A 20,975-nucleotide genomic window follows, 5' to 3' on the forward strand; every position below is an offset into this window, starting at 1 on the left:
TGACTTGACATGACATTATTACATATGGCTCCTTTAAAGATGTTTTCATGATCATTTACATATTTGCATTTAGACCTTTTAATATACGCCATGATTTGCACCGATGCAAATAATAAACAAACAGGAGTCTAATGTGACTCCAGGCCATCGCCTGAAACCCAGAAGCGCCTGGAGGTCACGTGATTGCAACCCAGCAGTACACTGAAAAAGAGTACCACTCTTATTTTTACCGCAAAATTCTGGGGAATGAGCTGCTACTTTTTTACTGTCAAATCTACATTACCTGTTTTTACTGTGCAATACTGTAAAAGGAAAAACGGTAGCATTGATGATTTAACAAGAACATTTCTGGCGATTGTGCAGCTTGAAAGAGGTCATTATGAATATGTAAAACATTTGCTCGACAGGCCACTTTGATTTTTCTCTATATGGTCGGAAATCTGTCTTTTTTATCTCTTTAGAAATATAAAAAATGTTTTTCCGTTCTTCCTGACCTATAATGTGTGTTAAAATCTTGATCCGTGTCTTTGCCATACCTAAAAATGATTAACTTAAAAAAAAAAAAATGCTACATGGCGAAGCAACTCCATGGGTAGGGGACAAACGATACGGTAAACATCAATGATGATTGGTTGGTTTACGCAAAAGAACATCCATCATTGGTTGGTTGTTTACTATGATGAGTCACCATTGGTTAAATTAGGGCAAAACATTACAGACGGGTCAATTAAGAGGCAAGATAGGGCGGGTCATTGAACCAGGAAGGGAACTACTTCTACTTCTAGGCCACATTTGGACAAATGTATGCGTCTGGATAAAACCTTAATTGGACCTGTTTACGATGTAAACCCAAATCAAAACTGCTCTTGACATGGAAGATGTGGAATACACACTTAAGAACACACATAATTGTGGCGGACATGTAAGGTTGTAAATACTGAATAGAGTATGCTAACCCATGTGGTTCCTGTGGATGTGAACACAATTCCTGTAGTGACTCCACAACATTGTGACTGAAATAGACAAAGTAATATGTAAATAATGTAAATAACTAGATGTACCATTTGTGGCTGTGAAGTGAACACCAGTAAAGTTGTAAATACTGTATAGAGTAGGCCAACCCATGTGGTTCCTGTGGATGTGAACATAATTATTGTAGTGACTAAATAACATAGTGACTGAAACAGACACATTATTGTGTAAATAAGGTCAATAACTAGATGAACCATCTGTGGCTGTGAAGTGAACACTAGTAAGGTTGTAAATACTGTATAGAGTAGGCTAACCCATGTGGTTCCTGTGGATGTGAACATAATTATTGTAGTGACTAAATAACATAGTGACTGAAACAGACATAGTGGTTCATTTTGGTGAATGGGGTATGTATTTATGTAAACTCTGATAATCATTTTTTAATCCTTTAAATAATAAAACATCTTTTTTGGCATGTTCAATTGTTGAAAAAACAGGAGCTTCGGGCAACCTCCTAGTCCCCCAGACCACGGCTTATTTTCAGTCTTATTCATGAAGTTCAAATCACATGCCTGCTTTGGGCATCCCTGTGTTAAACAGTTACGAGTAGGGTGTATAATTAAATGAGCTATGTTCCGTCCTATTCCTTTTCAGAAATGTCAAATTTTGCAAATGTTCCTCGTCTAACATGTCTGGAAGACATCCACCAGACCATACCCCTTTTAGATTGAAATACCTTGACACAAGTAACCCTTTTTTAAGTCACGTTTGCCTGTGCTGAAGTCATGGAAGGACTCCATTTGTCATTGACAGCCCGAGATGACGCCTTGGTTTTTACAAACGCACTGGTAACCTCCTTGGCGAGCTCAGCGCATTCCGTCTCTCTCTGCCTCGCTCTCTTTTTGTGTGACCCAAAAATAAACCTGCCTCTGGCATGTAGCAATTCTGTCATTAACCAGCATCAAGCATTAGCTATTATTAACAGTGCATATCTGCTTTCAAGCCACCAACAAGTGTTTGCACTGTAAACGCACCCGCAAACACGAGAAAAGCTGAATGGAATGTGTTTTCTCCTCTGGCCCAGGGATGATTGTAGCATCTTTGATGGGTTGATGGAAGAAGATGAAAAGGACAAAGCAAAACGGTAGGTAGAAGAGAAAAAGGAGTTTGCCAATGTCCCAAAAAGACCAGCGTGTACTTATGCCTGTCTTTCAATTGCAGCGTGTCCCGTAACAAGTCAGAGAAGAAGCGGCGAGACCAGTTTAATGTCCTCATCAAGGAACTTGGCACCATGTTGCCAGGCAACACCAGAAAGATGGACAAGTCCACCATCCTGCAGAAAAGTATCGACTTTCTGTGTAAACACAAAGGTCAGGTCGCCTCACTTCCTGTTTCTGCTTCACCCGTGACAGAGTTTAAAACTCATTTTGTCACTGTTTGCTTTCGTTATACAACTTGAAGCTGGGCGTGTTATCACGTTTTATGACGCTATTTGTTTGTTGTCAGCTATTACTTTTCAGTTGTACTACCACAACCTTGTTGTGTTATCTTCTTCAGTGGTATCTACTGTTCTGTGTAACTCACACTTTACCTTGCACTAGCAATACATTTTGTTGACCGAAGTCTTGTGATATTTGTTTGTTACTTTTTGATTAGTGTTTCCTCCTTACTGCTCTTTCCCGGTCTCCTCTCTCAGATATGTTTCCTCTCTTATATACTATTTTTCCTTTCTCAAATTTGTTTCCTCGCTCAAATATGTTTCCTCTCTTAAATTTGTTTCCTCTCTCAAATATGTTTCCTCTCTCAATGTTTCCTCTCTCAAATGTTTCCTCTCTCAAATGTTTCCTTTCTTAAATGTTTCCTCTCTCAAATGTTTCCTCTCTTAAACGTGCTTCCTCTCTCAAATATGTTTCCTCTCTTCAATATATTTCCTCTCTTAAATATGTTTCCTGTCTCAAATATGTTTCTTCTCTCAAATGTTTCCTCTGTTAAATGTTTCCTCTCTTAAATGTTTTTTCTCTCAAATATGTTTGCTCTACTAAATATGTTTCCCCTCCCAAATATGTTTCCTCTCTCAAATGTTTCCTCTGTTAAATGTTTCCTCTCTTACAGTTTTTTACAATTGAATAAACACAATTTTGATTGTTTTGTTTTGTTTAGCAAAACCCAACACACGAATAGCACAACCACGTACCCAATTAGCAAAACACCTTAACTCCTTTGCAAAATAAACCACTCTTGTAAAAACTATACACTAACTTATCCAAACCATATTTTTTTACCATATGAAATACACACGTTGCATATGACTTAACTCTGTTTGCACCAGTTACACTCTGCAGTTGAAAACCTTAAACACTTTCGGCTAATTCTGCTTTTAAGTGCATAGAGTAGTATGGGTGAAGCACACAGTGAATTTGCAAAACATCGCTCGGATTTGCACAACTGGAAACACAATGTCTGCTCACACTTTTTGCAAAACAATACACACGGTGAACACTTGTATGCATTACTGTAGACACCACACAGGACACAAGACTAATGCTGTTGACAATGTTATTTTTTTCCATATACTCAAGCCAACATGGCGAAAAAAAAAACATTTCCCAGTTTTCATGAACATAACATTTTATCCTGTACAAAAAAAGAACCCCCCCCAAAAAGAAAACACAGCACATAAATAGCTACTGTTGGTCTCTTCTCCTAGCTGGATCTGGCCAGAGAATTTCATCCACATCACAGGCGTTATATTCATTTGCAAGACAGCGGGGAAAGAATCGCCGTGCATGCCGTATCCAGATTCACATTCTGAAAGATGATTTGGTCCTTAATAATTTTGGCCTGGATTTCACAAGCCTGATGGCATTATTTGCCAAAACCATATTCCAATCTCCCTCTCCTGCAGTGGTGTGAAAATGGGAGCCCTTCCTCCTCGTTGTACTCCATCCTCATTCCTATGTAGAACAAAATACATGTAACCTACTGTCAAATGTCAAAGGAAGGGGTATCAAAAGTGCTGATATGGGGTGCATACAGTAAGAAGCTGTAAACAGGTAATTTTTTTACCTGTTTTCCAGTCTCAATGCCCTTATGACAGATGCCATGGTGAATCTGCTGAGATCTGGCTGGACTCTCAGCGTCAATCCATGGTTCACAATATGGTCCACAAGAGTTGCGCAAATTTCATTGCCAAGAGTTGGACCTCTTCTCCTTTGAGCTTCACCTACTTCTGCTTGAGGTCTTCCTCTTCCTCTTCCTCGGCCACGGCCTCTGCATCCTTCTTCTCCTCCTTCTCCGATTCCCCCTCTCATCCTCACTCTTCCTCTTCCTTCCATTTTGGTTAAGCTTGGTGAACTCACATGCTGCATTTTTATAGTGCTTAAACCTGATTGGTGTGTCTACAATTAAGCAATCTTGTGTTTGCACACCTGATGGTAGTGTTCAGTCAACTGGCTCATAGGTGTGGTCATTTGACAGTCAGTGCTTTAGAATTGCAAGGAAGTGACATCTTGATGTACTTTTGTGTCTAATGCATAGACGTGTGTGTTAGTGTTTCAAATCACGGTGTGTATTGTTTTGCACAAAGTGTGAATGGACTCATTGTGCTTACAGTGGTGCAAATATGGGGCCAAGTTTTGCTCCTTGAGTGTAAAGTTTTGATAACTGAGCCAAACTTTAGATTTTAGTGTTTATTCAATTGTAAAAACCTGTAAATGTTTCCTCTCTCCAATATGTTTCCTCTCGTAAATATATTTCCTCTCTTAAATGTTTCCTCTCTCAAATATGTTACTTGTCTCAAATATGTTTCCTCTCTCAAATGTTTCCTCTGTTAAATGTTTCCTCTCCTAAATATGTTTCCCCTCCCAAATATGTTTCCTCTCTTAAATGTTTCCTCTCTCAAATATGTTTGCTCTCCTAAATATGTTTCCCCTCCCAAATGTTTCCTTTTGTTAAATGTTTCCTCTCTTAAATGTTTCCTCTCTCAAATGTTTCGTCTCTTAAACATGTTTCCTCTCTCAAATATGTTTCCTCTCTTGAATATATTTCCTCTCCTAAATATGTTTCCTCTCTCAAATATGTTACTTGTCTCAAATATGTTTCCTCTCTCAAATGTTTCTTCTGTTAAATGTTTCCTCTCTTTAATAGGTTTCCTCTTCTAAATATGTTTCCCCTCCCAAATATGTTTCCTCTCTCAAATAGTTTTTCTCTCTTAAATGTATATTTTTACCTCCCCCATCAGAAATCGCTGCCCAGTCTGAGTCCAGTGAGATTAGACAGGACTGGAAACCTCCATTTCTTAGCAATGAAGAGTTTACCCAGCTTATGTTGGAGGTCAGATATCTTAACTTTATTCATATTTTCAATACATTTATCGGATTGACAGGACACGGTGTGTTTTTTCTATGACATGATCAGGCTTTGGACGGCTTCTTCATAGCAATAATGACTGATGGGAACATCCTTTACGTGTCAGAGAGTGTTACCTCATTACTGGAACATCTTCCTGTGAGTATTCACTCATACATTCACTCTTTAGCAATGGCGGGTCAGCGTTTCCCACAGAATGGCAATCTATGTGGGGGCCTGGCATTGTCAATATGACGTCATCGTACAATGACACACACATTTTTTAAGAGGCTAAAATAAATGTATAGAGATATAGTGGAAGCTCGATTTACGAATTTAATCGGTTCGTAATTCAAAAAGGTTTGTATAGTGAGGCAAATTTTTCCATATGAAACAATGTATATATGAACAATGGGTTCCCTCCGGGTACTCCGGCTTCCTCCCACCTCCAAAGACATTGTCCAGGGTGTACTCCGCCTTCCGGCCGATTGTAGCTGAGATAGGCACCAGCGCCCCCCGCAACCCCTAAGGGAATAAACGGTAGAAAATGGATGGATGGGATGGTTTTAGCTTCAACGAAAGTCCATATTTTAGTGAAACTTTGTACACTTTGAACACAATATAAAGCGCTTCATAGTACTGTATATCAAACAAACATAACAAGGAGGTATCAATCAATCAATCAATGTTTATTTATATATCTCTAAATCACAAGTATCTCAAAGGGCTGCGGTAATGGATTAACTTTATCTTTATTAACAAGCCCAAACAAAAACGACGACAAGCTTAACTGTCCTGTATGCAATGCTCTGTTAACACACGCAGAAGTCATTTTGGTACCATCACAAACGATCATCAATTTACAAAAATCCTTAACTTTAAGAACCCTAGTGGTACAATTATAAACATTTAAAAAAGTGAAAAGCAGTGACAAGTGATTGCAGCGAGCGACAAGGAGGGCTCTGCTTCCCCAAAAATGCTGTGCTCTACTTTTTGCCTGCGGGCGTGACACAAAATGAAGGAATGAAGCGTCATGTACACAGAGACATGGTGCGCACACGGAGACACATTTGACTCCATGTAAAAGTCTCTACATCGAGGTTCCACTATATTTAAAGGCGAGATTACTATCAACATATCTGTTTCTTGTTACATTATATCATTTTGCTGTATTTTGCAAGGATTGCAGCTTTCTACACCCCTGTTTTTTTCTTTCTAGTTATTACCAGTTATTAGATAGAAAGTACTTTATTGATTCCTTCAGGAGAGTTCCTTTAGGAAAATTAAAATTCCAGCAGCAGTGTACAGAGTTGGGATCAATTTAAAAAGTAAAATGTAAATAATGGGGGTTTAAATGGAAACAAAATAGAAAAAATATTACAATTAGAATAAAAATAAAAAGCAACAATGGGAATACAAATATAACAGTAAAATTAGAATATAACAAGAGAAACTAGGCAGTAGTGACCATGTTATGAAAAGTATTGCACTGTTATTGTTTTGCATCCCCCGTCATCCTAGTACCCCCCGTCCCCATCTCCAGAGAAGAGTTGTACAGTCTAATGGCGTGTGGGACAAAGGAGTTTCTGAGTCTATTAGTCCTGCACTTGGGATGAAGCAGTCTAGCACTGAAGAGGCTCCTCTGGCTACTGATAACGCTATGCAGAGGGTGACTGGCATCATCCAGGATGCTCACTAGTTTGTCCACAGTCCTCTTCTCTGCCACCGTCACCAGTGAGTCCAGTTTCATTCAGATTGTAGAACCGGCCCGCCTGATCAGTTTCTCTAGTCTGGAGCTGTCCTTCTTGGATGTACTGCCCCCCCAGCACACTACCATGTTGAACAGAACACTGGCAACCACAGACTTGTAGTACATCCACAGGAGTTTTCTACAAATGTTGAAGGAGCGCAGCCTCCTGAGGAAGTACAGCCTGCTCTGTCCTTTCTTGTACAGGTGGTCCCTGTTAACAGTCCAGTCCAGCTTATTGTCCACCCAAACCCCAAGGTACTTGAATGAGTCCACGGTCTGTACCTCGACACCCTCGATCACAATAGGTTGTGACCGTGGACTCGACCTCCCAAAGTCAATTACTCGGCCATAAGGAAACTTTGGTCGCTTTATCTCTCCACTTTGTCCCCCCACACTCTTTAAAACACTTCTTGCGTGCACTGGGTCTTTTATTATTTTCTAATTGGAGTCTCGTCCATCAGCAACAAGTACAAGCTGTGCCAAAGACTACTAGCTAGCGGGGAATGTCAACATTTGCTCAGCTGACGAATTGACAGGGAACATGTGAAAGTTTGTTGTATTGCTGGAACATTCCCATCTTTTTTTTTGTTTCATTTCCAGGCGGACTTGGTGGACCAGAACCTGCTAAATTTCCTGCCAGTTGGTGAACACTCAGACGTGTACAAAGCCCTGTCGACACACCCCAACGACCTGGAGAGCGTCACGTCCGATTATTTAAAGAGTTAGTAAGACAAGATGTCTGTTTGTATGCAACATGGCAGTTTTCACGACTAAGAATTTTACTCATTGTGGATGAACAATTTCCATAACTTTTTTTTTTTTGCTTAAACGTCAGTAAGGATATGAGAGTTATTTCTGTGAAGTAATATAGTTAATACAAACCACATGTTCCCCACTAGGTAAAAACTACATGGAATTCTGTTGTCACATGCTGCGAGGGTCCATCGACCCGAAAGAATCTCCAATCTATGAATATGTGAGCTTCATTGGCAACTTCAAGTCGCTCAACAACGGTAGGACACTTTTTTAATGTCTCTACTAGAAAACCCAAAAGCAGTGAAGTTCTCATGTTGTGTAAATGGTAAATATAAAGAGAATACAATGATTTGCAAATCCTTCTCAACTTATATTCAATTGAATAGACTGAAAAGACAAGATATTTCATGTTCACACTGAAAAACTTTTGTTTTGTTTTGCAAATAATCATTAACTTAGAATTTATTGGCAGCAACACATTGCTAAAAAGTAGTCGCAGGGGCATTTTTACCAGTGTGTTACATGGCATTTCCTTTTAACAACACTAAGTAAAGGTTTGGGAACTGAGGAGACACATTTTTGAAGTGGAATTATTTCCCATTCTTGCTTGATGTACAGCTTAAGTTGTTCAACAGTCTCCCTTCTCATATTTTAGCCTTCATATTGCACCACACATTTTCAATGTTTGGACTACAGGCAGGCCAGTCTAATATCTACACTCTTACTATGAAGCCACGCTGTTGTAACACGTGGCTTGGCATTGTGGTGCTGAAATAAGCAGGGGCGTCCATGATAACGTTGCTTGGATGGCAACATATGTTGCTCCAAAACCTGTATGTACCTTTCCCCATTAATGGTACCTTCACAGATGTGTAAGTTACCCATGCCTTGGCCACTAATACACCCCCATACCATCACACATGCTGCCTATTACACTCTGCACCTAGAACAGTCCGGATGGTTATTTTCCTCTTTGGACACAACGTCCACAGTTTACAAAAACAATTTGAAATGTAGACTCGTCAGACCACAGAACACTTTTCCACTTGGCATCAGTCCATCTTAGATGAGCTTGGGCCCAGCGAAGCCGGCAGCTTTACTGGGTGTTGTTGATAAATGGCTTTGGCTTTGCATAGTAGCGTTTTAACTTGCACTTACAGATGTAGTGACCAACTGTAATTTCTGACAGTGGTTTTCTGAAGTGTTCCTGAGCCCATGTTGTGATATCCTTAACACACTGATGTCACTTTTTGATGCAGTAGCGCCTGAGGGATCCAAGGTCACGGGCATTGCCGCTTACATGCAGTGCTTTCTCCAGATTCTCTTAACCTTTTGATGATATTACAGAGCGTAGATGGTGAAATCCCTAAATTACTTGCAATAGCTTGTTGAGAAATGTTGTTTTAAACTGTTTGTCAACAAATGTGTGAGCAAATTGTCCGAGTGGTGACCCTCATTGTCCCATTTACTCTCTGTAAAGCACCAGTTCCATAGGCTGCAAAACAGGCCGAGAGCATAATACTACCACAACCATGCTTGACAGTATTCATGGTGTTCCTGGCATTAAAGGCCTCACATTTTCTCCTCCAAACATATTGCTGGGTTGCAAATCATTGTATTTACTTTTTATTTACCATTTACACAGCGTGAAAACTTCACTGCTTTTGGGTTTTGTAAATCCCTTTTCATATCTTTTGACTGGTTCAGACTTAGCAATTTCCCCCAACACGCTTGTTGCGCTCTCTCTTAGTTCCCAATGTGACGAGGAACGGTCTGGCAGGGGTGTTACAGCGCTCGCTACAGCCCGCCTTTGACGACCAGGTGTGCTTTGTGGCCACTGTACGGCTCACCAAGCCTCAGTTTATTAAGGTAGACTCTGACACATTCACCCAGAACCTCACATAGAAAACATCTTTGTTTGCTCAAGTGATGTTTCTATTCATAGGAAATGTGTACAGTAGAAGAGCCTAATGAAGAATTCACATCCAGACACAGTCTGGAATGGAAGTTCCTATTTCTAGACCACAGGTAAACAAGCTTGTACAGTATATGTGTGGAATGAGTCTACCCTATTTCCCGGGACTTTAGAGCGCACCAGTGTATATAAGCCACACCCACTAAATTAAAAAAAATAACACATACAAATTTCCATATATTAGCGGCACCAGACAATAAGCCGCAGATATACTGTATACGCTGTGAAATGTGTTATTTACACAGAAATAATGTATGACTTTTTATTTACATACTTTAATTGTGTCTGTAACACGGCAGTGAAACGGCAGATAAAAAAAAACAGAAGTCATGGTCATGGACCCACTAACTGCGGAAGCTAGCTCTCCAATCAGCTAAACAGACTCAATAACTAAGGAATTTGTGAAAGTGAAACATTACAAAAAGAATGCCATTGTAAGTTAATAATACTAACACAGGCGTGTGTTAGCATATTAGCTACTGCTAACAAAACAAGCTTTTTTACATTACTATAGCACGTTCAAATATGCATGAAAACACTCCTACAGACATCACACATGGGACTCTTTTGTAAGTAAGAATTTTTGTAGTTATATTGTAAAACTCACAAATGTTGCTTGGAGTGATGAATGAAGAATCCATACGTGTAGGAACCCTATGGAAGGCTAGAAGACAAAATGGCACCTTTACATCCGGTTCAAAGCTTTAAACAACAGGAAACACTTTTAGACTTTCACCCTGCAGCACCTGCAGTGACAGAACTCGTCCAAAAGATAGCGCCATAGTTTAAAAAAACATTGCACCATTTAATTGTCCTTGCATGTGTTTAATTATAAAACAGAACAATTATGCATGAAAACACTCCTACAGACATCACACATGGGACACTTTAGTAAGTAAAAATTGTTTTAGTTATATTGTAAAACTTACAAATGTTGCTACGGAGTGATGAATGAAGAATCCATACGTGTAGAAACGCTATGGAGGATTAGAAGACAGAACGGCACCTCTACATCCGGTTGAAACAACAGGAAACACTTTTAAACGTTCACCCTGCAGTGATAGAACTCGTCCAAAAGATGGCACCATAGTTAAAACACAGTAACCCACCATTTAAGTAAATTTGCATGTGTTTAGTTAGAACTACTTGCTTTTTGGCCATCAGCGATGAAAAATCCAAAAGTTAGCTGCACCGTTTTATAAGCTGCTGGGTGCAAAGTAGCGACTACGATAAATCAGTTTCACCTGAGTGATAACATTTCTCCTCTTCAGAGCTCCACCCATCATAGGCTATCTGCCGTTTGAGGTCCTGGGAACTTCCGGTTACGACTATTACCACGTGGACGACCTGGAGACGCTTGCAAAGTGTCACGAACACTGTAAGGGAGGACTTCTAGGTTCATTGTACTGCACCGTTGAAAGACTTTCATAAATCCCACTTCCTGTGTCTCCTCCTCACCCAGTGATGCAATACGGCAAAGGGAAGTCTTGCTACTACCGTTTCCTGACCAAAGGTCAGCAGTGGATATGGCTGCAGACGCACTACTACATCACTTACCACCAGTGGAACTCTCGGCCCGAGTTCATCGTCTGCACACACACAGTCGTCAGGTATTTCCAGGCCTCGTTTCTACGCACAATTTGAATGAAGTGACCGATAAGATTGTATACTGAGTGAGGAGGCTCTTCCTTACTTTTTATCTCTGCAGCTATGCAGAAGTGAGGGCAGAGCAGCGAAGGGAGCTTGGCATTGAAGAGTCCAACCCACAGGTGGCCATGGATAAGGTGAAAAATGCTTCTGACTTATTCTTTTCAATATATTCTATGTCAGGTGCGGGCCAGCTACTTTTCAATGGACCAAGTGGAGGGGATTGTTCATATATATCATTTATATTTACCTATTTATGAAAGAGAGGTTAACAAGTTAAAGGTGTTTAATGATAATACAAGCATGTTTAACATTCCTTTCTTTCATGAAGACAAGAATATAAGTTGGTATGATTGTGATGACTTGCACTGATTGGAATCAGACAGTAGTGATGATAACCTCCACATTTTCAAATGGAGGAGAAAAAAAGTCCCCTTTTCTGTCCAATACCACATGAAAGTGCTTGCTTTTTGTTTGTCCAGCTTCCATACTCCTTTTTATACGCTTTACAAGAAATACAGTCGTGGTCAAAAGTTTACATACGCTTGTGGCAAGGCAACTTTATGTATATAACACATTTACAACAATTTTTAAACTGAACCAAAGTGCTTTACAGGTTAAAAAGCATAGAGGAAAAAAAACAAACAAACAAAGTGTCATGTCTTTGTCATCATGTTTTGTTTGGTTACGTTCTGTTGGTTTTTGGACTCTTTGTGCACTCTTTGTGCACTCTTGTTGGTTTTTGGACACTTTGTGCACTCTTGTTTTGTCACCATGACAACCATTAGTTTTACCTGTCATGTGTTCGGACTCGCGTACCTGTCACTAATCATGTCTGTATTATTTAAGCTTGTAGTTGCCAGGCAGTCAGCCTGGCGTCATACTATACTCAATACTCTAAATTTGCTGTTCATGCCGTTGACTCATGCTCTGCCAAGTAAGTTTTTTTTAATGTCCGTAGTTTCTGCTCATGTGTAAGTTTTGTTTTCAAGCCACAGTTTAGTGAGTTTTTCACTTCATGTTTCATGTCCTCAGTTTTGCCTTTGCTTTTACGTGTGTTAGGCACGCTCGCCTCCGGGTTGATTTTTGTTTCCTTAGTCAAGTTTTTTGCCTCCGCTGTGAGCGCCTTTGTCTGGTACTTTTTGAGTAAAATATTGAATACAGTGGGGCAAATACATACATATATATATTAGGGGTGTAACGGTACGTGTATTTGTATTGAACCGATTCGGTACGGGGGTTTCGGTTCGGTTCAGAGGTGTACTGAACGACACGGACATATTAAGTAGCGCACGTTTTGTAAACAATGCACACCGATGCACTAGTGGTGCGACGGATCAACATTGATCCGTGATCCGTTCGGATCAATATCTTTGGTTCGGCACACACGTGATCCGCGGTCTGATTTATGAAAAAAAAAAAAAAAAAGTTGTTCGCACAGCGTGGTAATGGCGAGCGGAGTAACGGAGGAACTTGAACGCCCCGTGCCATTTAATCGGTGTGTTTATAGGTGCAGACTCCATTGTGCAAAACGAGGGTTTTAAACACATGCTGAAAGTGCTTCAGCCACATTACGACATCCCGTCGCGCACCAATTTCAACGAGAAGATTGTGCCAGATTTTTATGAGCTAGAGAAGAAAAAAGTTGTGGACGAACTATCCCGAACGTCATCTGTTCCGCTCACGACAGAAGGGTGGAGGTCCAGGGGAACTCTGTGACCATAAGTGCAAGGGTGAAGGTCCAGGGTAACTATGTGACCATAAGCGCTCATTTCATCACAGCAGAGTGCAAGATGAGAAGACACGCCCCCTCTACCAGAGTCACCTTGTGCAGGTACTGACACAAGCAGTGGGAGAAAGGAGAAATCCCTTTTTATGTGGCACTCTTTTTCATTAATTATGTTAAAAATAAGATATTATGCCTTGTGCACTTGAACTAGATTTTATATATTTTAATTTAATAATTTAAAAGTGTTACAAAACAAAACGGCAAAACTTCTGTTTATTTGTCTTGTCTTTTTTTATTTTTTTATTTTTGCTGATCCGAAAAAAATGATCCTATCCATGAGTTTTTTTATCCGTTGCACCCCTACGAGGCACCATGAATTGATTTACGTGGAGCCCGACTTAAAACAGGTTAAAATACTTATTGGGGTGTTACCATTTAGTGGTCAATTGTACGGAATATGTACTGTACTGTGCAATCTCCTAATAAAAGTTTCAATCAATCAAAAAAACAACAACACACCGCATGCTAGCAACGACTGGGCTATGATATACTGACCATACCTCCTCTTTTCACCAGACATGTCCTCTTTTGCGGGGCTGTCCGGGTGGAGTTTCTTAAATTCCTCAAATGTCCGGCATTTTAAGTTAGGGTTGCGTGTATTTTCAATGTACGTTCAAGGTTAAGAAGGGGTTCAAAACAAGACAATTTGTGCACACAGCAGCATTCGTGAGGGAGGGACAGAGACAAGCAGAGCGAGAGAGTTATGATAAACATGCATGTGTCGCCAAGCTCTGATTTAATTTTTTAATATCTATAGCAGGGGTGTCAAAAGTGTGCCACGGAGGCCATTTGCGGCACACACCTAATGTTTTAAAGGCCCATGGCACATTCTAAAAATACAGGGACGGCGTGGTGCAGTGGGAGAGTGGCCGTGCGCAACCCGAGGGTCCCTGGTTCAGTCCCCACCTAGTATCAACCTCGTCATGTCCGTTGTGTCCTGAGCAAGACACTTCACCTTTGCTCCTGATGGGTGCTGGTTAGCTCCTTGCATGGTAGCTCCCTCCATCAGCGTGTGAATGGGTAAATGTGGAAGTAGTGTCAAAGCGCTTTGAGTACCTTGAAGGTAGAAAAACGCTATACAAGTACAACCCATTTAATGAAAATAAACAAAAACATAAACAAAGGTGAAATAAAAAAGCTTAAAGGCTAAATGTAATTTAGAAAAAGTTGCAACGTTGTCTAATTAAACAAAGCTGTTTTTTTTCTTTCAAACTGTCATTGCTCAAAACATAATATTGAATCAAAATCAATGTTATTATGAATTATTGACCTATCCAAGTTTCCGATTACTTCACATCAAAATATTTTTGGTGGAAGATTTAGCAAATTTGTTAAATAAATAATCAAAAAATGTATATTTTGTTTTTTTCTTACTGTACCGAAAATGAACCGAACCGTGACCTCTGTACCGAGGTACGTAGTGAACCGAAATTTTTGTGTACCGTTACACCCCTAATATATATATATATATATATATATATATATATATATATATATATATATATATATATATATATATATATATATATATATATATGTGTGTGTGTGTGTGTTCCTGACTAATAGCCATATCAGTTGATATCTAGTTTGTAGCACCAAAGCCCAAATGTTCCTGTGCACATATCAGTTGACTTTAAATGTCATTCTTTATCTCCATAGAGCCAGGATTCTGGTTCAGAGCTGAACACATCCAGCCTGAAGGAGGCATTGGAGAGGTTTGACCGCAGTCGGACAGCCTCAACCTCTTCAAGAAGTTCCCACAAGTCCTCATCGCATGTATCCGACAACACCTGCACCTGTGAGTGAACAGTAAAACATTTTTACCTAATATCTGACAACACCTGCACCTGTGAGTGAACAGTAACATATTGCTACCTCATGTATCCGACAACACCTGCACCTGTGAATGAACAGCAACACATTACAACCCCATGCATCCGACAACCCCTGCACCTGTGAGTGAACAGCAACACATTACTACCTAATATCCCACAACACCTGCACCTGTGAGTGAACAGCAACACATTACTACCTAATATCCCACAACACCTGCACCTGTGAGTGAACAGCAACACATTGCTACCTCATGTATCCGACAACACCTGCACCTGTGAGTGAACAACAACACATTACAACCCCATGCATCCGACAACCCCTGCACCTGTGAGTGAACAGCAACACATTACTACCTAATATCCCACAACACCTGCACCTGTGAGTGAACAGCCACACATTACTACCTAATATCCCACAACACCTGCACCTGTGAGTGAACCGCAACACATTGCTACCTCATGTATCCGACAACACCTGCACCTGTGAGTGAACAGCAACACATTACTACCTAATATCCCACAACACCTGCACCTCTGAGTGAACAGCAACACATTGCTACCTCATGTATCCGACAACACCTGCACCTGTGAGTGAACAGCAACACATTGCTACCTCATGTATTCGACAACACCTGCACCTGTGAGTGAACAGCAACACATTGCTACCTTATGTATCCGACAACACCTGCACCTGTGAGTGGACAGCAACGCATTACTACCTCATGCTTTCGACAAAACCTGCACATGAGTGAACAGCAACACATTACTACCTAATATCTGACAACACTTGCACCTGTGAGGGAACAGTAACACATTACTACCTAATATCCGACAACACCTGCACCTGTGAGTGAACAGCAACACATGGCTACCTCATGTATCCGACAGCACCTGCACCTGTGAGTGAACAGCAACACATTGCTACCTCATGCATCCGACAACACCTGCACCTGTGAGTGAACAGCAACACATTACTACCTCATGCATCCGACAACAACTGCACCTGAAGGTGAACAGCAACACATTACTACCTAATATCCGACAACACCTGCACCTGTGAGTGAACAGCAACACATTGCTACCTCATGTATCCGACAACACCTGCAGCTGTGAGTGAACAGCAACACATTACTACCTCATGTATCGACAACACCTGCACCTGTGAGTGAACAGCAATACACTACTACCTCATGCATCCGACAACACCTGCACCTGTGAGTGAACAGCAACACATTGCTACCTCATGTATCCGACAACACCTGCACCTGTGAGTGGACAGCAACACATTACTACCTCATGTATCCGACAACACCTGCACCCGTGAGTGAACAGCAACACATTACTACCTCATGTATCCGACAACACCTGCACCTGTGAGTGAACAGCAACACATTGCTACCTCATGCATCCGACAACACCTGCACCTGTGAGTGAACAGCAACACATCACTACCTCATGCATCCGACAACACCTGCACCTGTGAGTGAACAGCAACACATCACTACCTCATGCATCCGACAACACCTGCACCTGTGAGTGAACAGCAACACATTACTACCTAAAATCTAGTCCTGCCTACTTTTACTCTCAAAGTAACACATATGTGAGAACAAATGCACCTTCTAAATATGTCTTTCCTATATTTTCATATTGACAATATTCTGAAGTGCTTTTATTTTTAAGGTGTATTTTGTGTGTACACAATTCTGTATTCTTCTTAATTTAGTTTCTGAATGTATGAATGCACTTATTGGAGCTTAACAGAAACTGGATTGTTCTCACTAGAACAGGGGTCACCAACGCGGTGCCCACGGGCACTAGGTCGCCCATTAGGACCAGATGAGTCGCCCGCTGGCCTGTTCTAAAAATAGCTCAAATAGCAGCACTTACCAGTGAGCTGCCTCTATTTTTTAAACTGTATTTATTTACTAGCAAGCTGGTCTCGCTTTGCTGGACATTTTTAATTCAAAGAGAGACAAAACTCAAATAGAAATTGAAAATCCAAGAAAATATTTTAAAGACTTGGTCTTCACTTGTTTAAATAAATTCATTTATTTTTTTACCTTGCTTCTTATAACTTTCAGAAAGACAATTTTAGAGAAAAAATACAACCTTAAAAATGATTTTAGGATTTTAAACACATATACCTTTTTAACTTTTAAATTCCTTCCTCTTCTTTCCTGACAATTTAAATCAATGTTCAATTAAATGTATTTGTTTTATTGTAAAGAATAATAAATACATTTTAATTTAACTCTTTATTTTAGCGTCTGTTTTTTCTTTGAAGAATATTTGTGAAATATTTCTTCAAACTTATGATTAAAATTAAAAAAATTTATTCTGGCAAATCTAGAAATCTGTACAATCAAATTTAAATTTTATTTCAAAGTCTTTTGAATTTCTTTTAAATTTTTTGTTCTGGAAAATCTAGAAGAAATGATGATTTGTCTTTGTTAGAAATATAGCTTGGTCCAATTTGTTATATTCTAACTAAGTGCAGATTGGATTTTAACCTATTTAAAACATGTCATCAAAAATATATATTTATTGTGAGAAATCATTAAGATGATCAGTGTTTCCACAAAGATAAATATCATTAATTATTAATAATAACATAGAGTTAAAGGGAAATTGAGCAAATGGGCTATTTCTGGCGATTTATTTAAAGGCCTACTGAAATGAGATTTTCTTATTTAAACGGGGATAGCAGGTCCATTTTATGTGTCATACTTAATCATTTTGCGATATTGCTATTGTGAACGATCTCTCGCCGCCATGGTGTGGGTTGTGTGGACCATTGATGGTGGACATCGCTTCGCACAGGTTTGACTCTTTATTATTTCAATAAAGCTGCTTGCAGTGTCAGTTGGTCGCTCTTTCAGCTCCTCCTTCGCTGCTGGCGCCGGTCTCCTTTTCAGTCGTCCGCGTCTTTCTTCCTGTGCTGGTCTTCGTCGCTCCATGGCTCTTGGTGGTTCTCGCTCGTCTGCTCGCTCGTCTCGTCTTCCGTCTGGTTGTCTCCTACGTCTTCTTCTGCCACGATCGCTCCTCCGTCGCCCCTTTTATTCTGAAGCAGAAGATGCAGGGATTGAGAGCAGGTGTGTCGTTTACGCACCTGACTCGGATTGCAGCGGCGTCGCTCCAAGTGCGCCCCGCCTCTCTGTTCCGCTGCATGCTCCGCCTCCTGGCCGCCATCTCGAGTAGGACCGCTGTTTGTCCTATCCCGCCGTCGGCTCCGTCTCTCCACAGGCCTCCATCGCCAAACTCAAGCTCACTTCAGTCCCCCCCCCCCTTTTTTTTAAGGAGCGGGGAAAAAACTGCTGCGGCCACCTGTCTTCTTTGTCTTTGACTTTATCTTTGTTTTCTTTGTCTTTGAATTTTTCTTTGTCTTCTCGAACTTCAATTTCTTTGACTTTTTCTTTGTCCTCTTTGACTTCTTTCTCAATTTCTTGAGTTTCTTTAACTTCTTTTCCTTCTTCTTCTTCATCTTCATCATTTTTCCAAATTTCTTCAAGTATTTCTTCTTCTTTCTCAATTTCTTGAGTTTTTCCAACTTCTTTTTCATCTTCAACTTTCTTTATCTTCAATCTGTTTTTTATCTTCATAATTTTCCCGGATTTCTTCAAGTATTTCTTTCCTTCCTCAATTTCTTGACTTTGTTCATCATTTGATTGCTCTTCTTCCTCATTCTGTTCTGGTACATCCTCACCATGCTCCTCTTCATCATCATCACCAGGGGACTTGGTTCTCTGGACCCCCCCCCTTCGCTGGTTGAGTCGACGGCGGGGCGCTGAGGTGGGTCCTGCGGCCGTCCTTTGGCCGACAGCTCGCCCTGCTGGTCTGCAGACGCCACTGTCGCCTGTACAGCCCAGCCTTCCAGGTAGGAAGTTTCCGCCCCGACTTCACTGGCACTCTCCTTGAGCTCTTCTTTGGGGGGGGGGGCACTCGCCGCCTCCCCTCATTTGGTCCACCAGTGTCTGCATCAGCTGGAAACACTGATGCTTTTCCTACGCCAGTCTGCCGAACTTCGCTACGAGCATCCAGAGGAAGTCGTCCTCTTCTGCCTCTAATGATCCATCTACGTCGGGCGCCACTGTGAACGGTTTCTCGCCGCCATCGTGTGGGTTGTGTGGACCATTGATGGAGGACATCGCTTCGCACAGGTTTGACTCTTTATTATTTCAATAAAGCTGCTTGCAGTGTCAGTTGGTCGCTCTTTCAGCTCCTCCTTCGCTGCTCGCGCCGGTCTCCTTTTCAGTCGTCCGCGTCTTCCTTCCTGTGCTGGTTTTTGTCGCTCCATGGCTCTCGGTGGTTTTCGCTCGTCTGCTCGCTCGTCTTCCGTCTGGTTGTCTCCTACTACTTCTTCTGCCACGATCGCTCCTCCTTCGCCCCTTTTATTCTGCAGCAGAAGATGCAGGGATTGAGAGCAGGTGTGTCGTTTACGCACCTGACTCGGATTGCTGCTGCGTCGCTCCAAGTGCGCCCCGCCTCTCTGTTCCGCTGCATGCTCTGCCTCCTGGCTGCCATCTCGGGTAGGACCGCTGTTTGTCCTATCCCGCCGTCAACTCGTCGGCTCCGTCTCTCCACAGCCATATTTTTGCTGAAAGGATTTAGTAGAGAACATCGATGATAAAGCTCGCAACTTTTGGTCGCTAATAAAATGACGTCACGGGTTGTGGAGCTCCTCACATCCTCACATTGTTTACAATCATGGCCACCAGCAACGAGAGCGATTCGGACCGAGAAAGCAGCGATTTCCCCATTAATTTGAGCGAGGATGAAAGCTTCGTGGATAAGGATAGTGAGAGTGAAGGATTGGAGGGAAAAAAAAGGCGAGGGCAGTGGGAGCGATTCACATGTTATTAGACACATTTATTAGGATAATTCTGGAAAATCCCTTATCTGCTTATTGTGTTACTAGTGTTTTAGTGAGATTATATGGTACCTGAAAGTCGGAGGGGTGTGGGTACGGGTGTGGTGACCGCCAGTGTCTCCGGTGGGAGGAGGTAATAGTCCGCAGCTGCTGGAGGACGCAAGCTCCGCTCATGTCTACGGTCAGAGCCGACTTATTAGCACAATTTTTCTCACCGAAACCTGCCGGTTGACATGTGGTCGGGAACCATATTCGCTTGACCACTCTGTTCCATAGTAAAGCTTCACCTTCGGGAATGTAAACAAGGAAACACCGGCTGTGTTTGTGTTGCTAAAGGCAGCTGCAATACACCAGTTCCCACCTACATCTTTCTTCTTTGACTTCTCCATTATTAATTGAACAAATTGCAAACGATTCAGCAACACAGATGTCCGTAATACTGTGAAATTATGCGATTAAAGCAGACTACTTATAGCTTAGATCGGGCTGGAAGAACATGTCCGCTACAACCGGTGACGTCACGCGCTCGCGTCATCATTCTGCGACGTTTTCAACAGGATACTTCGCAGGAAATTTAAAAATGCAATTTAGTAAACTAAACCTGCCGTATTGGCATGTGTTGCAATGTTAAGATTTCATCATTGATATATAAACTATCAGACTGCGTGGTCGGTAGTAGTGGGTTTCAGTAGGCCTTTAATGTGTGTATCAAACTGGTAGCCCTTTGCATTAATCAGTACCCAAGAAGTAGCTCTTGGTTTCAAAAAGGTTGGTGACCCCTGCACTAAAAAATAACAAAATAACTAGCAAACAGGAAATGAGGTGGTTCGCATATCCACCAAAAATATGTACAAAGCTGACTTAACACACATTTTGTTTACTGTTGTTTAAAAAAAAAAGTCATAGCATTTACTCTTGGCAGTCGCATCTTGTCAAAGCAATACATTTTATTCTGCTTTTATAAAGTGATCAAATGTATAGTAGGTGTAATGTTTACTCGGCCTGCCACATGTGGCCGCTTGGGAAAAGTAGCG

At 41.1% G+C, this 20,975-nt stretch overlaps 1 protein-coding gene across 6 annotated transcripts in view; it reads left to right on the top strand.

Annotated features, from left to right (window-relative positions):
• The window catches only part of clockb (clock circadian regulator b), a 77,629-nt gene that overhangs the window by 21,755 nt on the left and 34,899 nt on the right, over nucleotides 1-20,975 (top strand). For all 6 annotated transcript variants that reach the window (XM_061905643.1, XM_061905635.1, XM_061905651.1 and 3 more), the window contains exons 5-16: nucleotides 2,057-2,116; nucleotides 2,194-2,342; nucleotides 5,213-5,304; nucleotides 5,389-5,478; nucleotides 7,670-7,790; nucleotides 7,969-8,082; nucleotides 9,576-9,694; nucleotides 9,771-9,853; nucleotides 11,072-11,178; nucleotides 11,263-11,410; nucleotides 11,509-11,584; nucleotides 14,896-15,034. In XM_061905643.1, coding sequence (XP_061761627.1) covers nucleotides 2,057-2,116; nucleotides 2,194-2,342; nucleotides 5,213-5,304; nucleotides 5,389-5,478; nucleotides 7,670-7,790; nucleotides 7,969-8,082; nucleotides 9,576-9,694; nucleotides 9,771-9,853; nucleotides 11,072-11,178; nucleotides 11,263-11,410; nucleotides 11,509-11,584; nucleotides 14,896-15,034 — 1,298 coding nt within the window. The remainder of the gene's footprint in view (nucleotides 1-2,056; nucleotides 2,117-2,193; nucleotides 2,343-5,212; nucleotides 5,305-5,388; nucleotides 5,479-7,669; nucleotides 7,791-7,968; nucleotides 8,083-9,575; nucleotides 9,695-9,770; nucleotides 9,854-11,071; nucleotides 11,179-11,262; nucleotides 11,411-11,508; nucleotides 11,585-14,895; nucleotides 15,035-20,975) is intronic.

The sequence above is a fragment of the Nerophis ophidion genome, linkage group LG01 (assembly GCF_033978795.1).
Source record: "Nerophis ophidion isolate RoL-2023_Sa linkage group LG01, RoL_Noph_v1.0, whole genome shotgun sequence".
NCBI classification, from domain to species: Eukaryota; Metazoa; Chordata; class Actinopteri; order Syngnathiformes; family Syngnathidae; genus Nerophis; species Nerophis ophidion.